We start from the raw sequence: 2,344 nt of genomic DNA, 5'->3' as shown, positions 1-2,344 counted from the left end.
TTATTTCTTGGCGGCTTTCTCGGTCTTCTTGGGCAGCAGAACAGCCTGGATGTTGGGCAGCACACCGCCCTGAGCGATGGTCACTCCACCCAGCAGTCTGTTGAGCTCCTCGTCGTTGCGGACGGCCAGCTGGAGGTGACGGGGATGATACGACTTTTCTTGTTGTCGCGGGCAGCGTTTCCAGCCAGCTCCAGGATCTCAGCGGTCAGGTACTCGAGAACAGCCGCCAAATAGACCGGGGCTCCGGCACCGACTCTCTGGGCATAGTTGCCTTTACGCAGCAGCCTGTGGACAGGACCCACAGGGAACTGGAGCCCGGCACGAGATGAACGGGTCTTAGCCTTGGCCCTGGACTTTCCACCGGTTTTCCCTCTTCCACTCATGATGCACGTTATTTCTACAGATATACTATAAAGTAATGTACGTTGGGAAGATGAACACAAGACGTTTTATATGTTCAACTTTGTACTGTCTGAGAGCGCCCCACCAATCACATAAACGGTTGAGATTGTAAGAGTTCCCCTCCAATCAAGCAGCGACGTACGGTTCTTCTCCAGAGAAGGAGGTTCCTGACCACTGACCAACCAGAGAACGACGGCGTCTCAGTCAATGTTCAGTTTAAACAGTTATTATCAGACACTCTTACACAGTGTGATTTCCAATGAGGACGATCAGAGACGACACACACAGTAGGGTCCCATAAATACATGATGCTATCATAATAGTGATAAGTAACTAGGACAGTGGGAGAAGATTAACATTAAGCCTGGCATCTTTATAATATTGCTATTAATATAACAACCTCTATTCGTGGTCAAGCTAAATAAGTACAAGTAACCAACATGCATGTATAGTACATAATAAGTAGCATTGGCAACAAGAAGTAATAAGTATGATTTAATTAACATAAATTAATGGCTGCTGTGAATAGGGTCCATTGTAATGATGTGCACATTTTAAAACACCTCACTGTGACTTTAGAGTAACTTGGGAAAATTAGGATTAATAATTGTCCTGTTTGAGAAGTTGACACTTTATGTTTGATCACATGGATATGTTGTGAATTGGATGAGTGTTAATGCTTGTATTACTAAGACATTACACTTTACATTAACACATACCTGTTTATTATTCCTGGCTTCTTATGCACCAGAACATTTATCCATGTGCCATGTTGTCATGTGTCACTCAAGTATAAGTGTGTATTATTTCTATGTCCCATATCATACAACAATGCATTTGAGTACAGTAGTATTAGGGTTAATATTAGCTACAGCAGCTCCAGTATTGACTACACTAACAGACAGAAGTTTGTAAGAGTTCCCCTCCAATCAGTACCAGCGACGTGTAGTACCTCCCCCAAAAAGGAGGTTCCTGACCACTGGCCAATCAGAGAAAGACGGCGTCTCAGAGCTGCTAATAAAAGACAGCAGTCTGGGTTATATCAACATCTTCCATCTCAACGCAGTCGTAAGAGAAACCATGGCAAGAACCAAGCAGACCGCTCGTAAGTCCACCGGCGGCAAAGCCCCCCAGGAAGCAGCTCGCCACCAAGGCAGCTCGCAAAAGTGCGCCAGCAACCGGAGGAGTGAAGAAGCCTCACCGTTACCGTCCCGGTACTGTGGCTCTGAGGGAGATCCGTCGTTACCAGAAATCTACCGAGTTGCTGATCCGTAAGCTGCCCTTCCAGCGCCTGGTGAGGGAGATCGCCCAGGACTTCAAGACCGACCTGCGCTTCCAGAGCTCCGCCGTCATGGCTCTCCAGGAGTCAGCGGAGGCTTATCTGGTCGGTCTGTTTGAAGACACCAACCTGTGCGCCATCCACGCCAAGAGGGTGACCATCATGCCCAAATACATCCAGCTGGCCCGTCGTATCCGTGGAGAGCGTGCTTAAACTCGCCTGACTATCTGTCCCCCAAAACGGCTCTTTTAAGAGCCACCCATCTGACTTGTATAAAGAGATATTTCCCTCTTATGTGTAACGCAGCATGGACACTATACACGTACGTGTTTTAGAGTGGACCACAATGGAAATAAGCTTTGGCTTCTTTGTGATTTGATCCAATCCTTCTATTCTATGCTATGTAATAGTATGTTTTTAATGAAGACGGTTTTGAAATTTGTTTTAATTGGAAGATTAGCCAGTGAGCTAGAAGACATCCAAATAGAAATCAAATCATATAATGCACAGGTTGGTGAGTGCATGCGTGTGGTGTAGGCTACACCTCAAAGTGTTCTCAAAGTGGGATCCGGGGTCCTTGAGGGGATCAAGGGGGTCCCCAGCAAAATGTGTTCATATGATGGCATCAACATACACTTAAAACCTATATCCACTGGTTATTTG

The 2,344-nt window shown here is 46.2% G+C and overlaps 1 protein-coding gene and 1 pseudogene across 2 annotated transcripts; one reads left to right on the top strand and one right to left on the bottom strand.

The window, feature by feature from the left end:
• On the bottom strand, nt 1–383 carry LOC308078969 (histone H2A-like; annotated as a pseudogene). Its single transcript has one exon. The product of its transcript is annotated as a histone H2A-like (transcript).
• Nucleotides 384–1,482: 1,099 nt separating this feature from the next.
• LOC308078966 (histone H3.2-like) lies at nt 1,483–1,894 on the top strand (the record flags this gene model as incomplete). Its single annotated transcript, XM_080420303.1, has 2 exons — nt 1,483–1,507; nt 1,590–1,894. The coding sequence occupies 2 exons, from the start codon at nt 1,483–1,485 to the stop codon at nt 1,892–1,894; spliced, it is 330 nt and encodes a 109-aa protein (XP_080276429.1).
• Nucleotides 1,895–2,344: the final 450 nt, after the last annotated feature.

The sequence above is a fragment of the Gymnoscopelus braueri genome (genome assembly GCF_963280865.1).
Source record: "Gymnoscopelus braueri genome assembly, chromosome: 22".
NCBI lineage: Eukaryota > Metazoa > Chordata > Actinopteri > Myctophiformes > Myctophidae > Gymnoscopelus > Gymnoscopelus braueri.
This window is presented reverse-complemented; position numbering and strand designations above follow the sequence as displayed.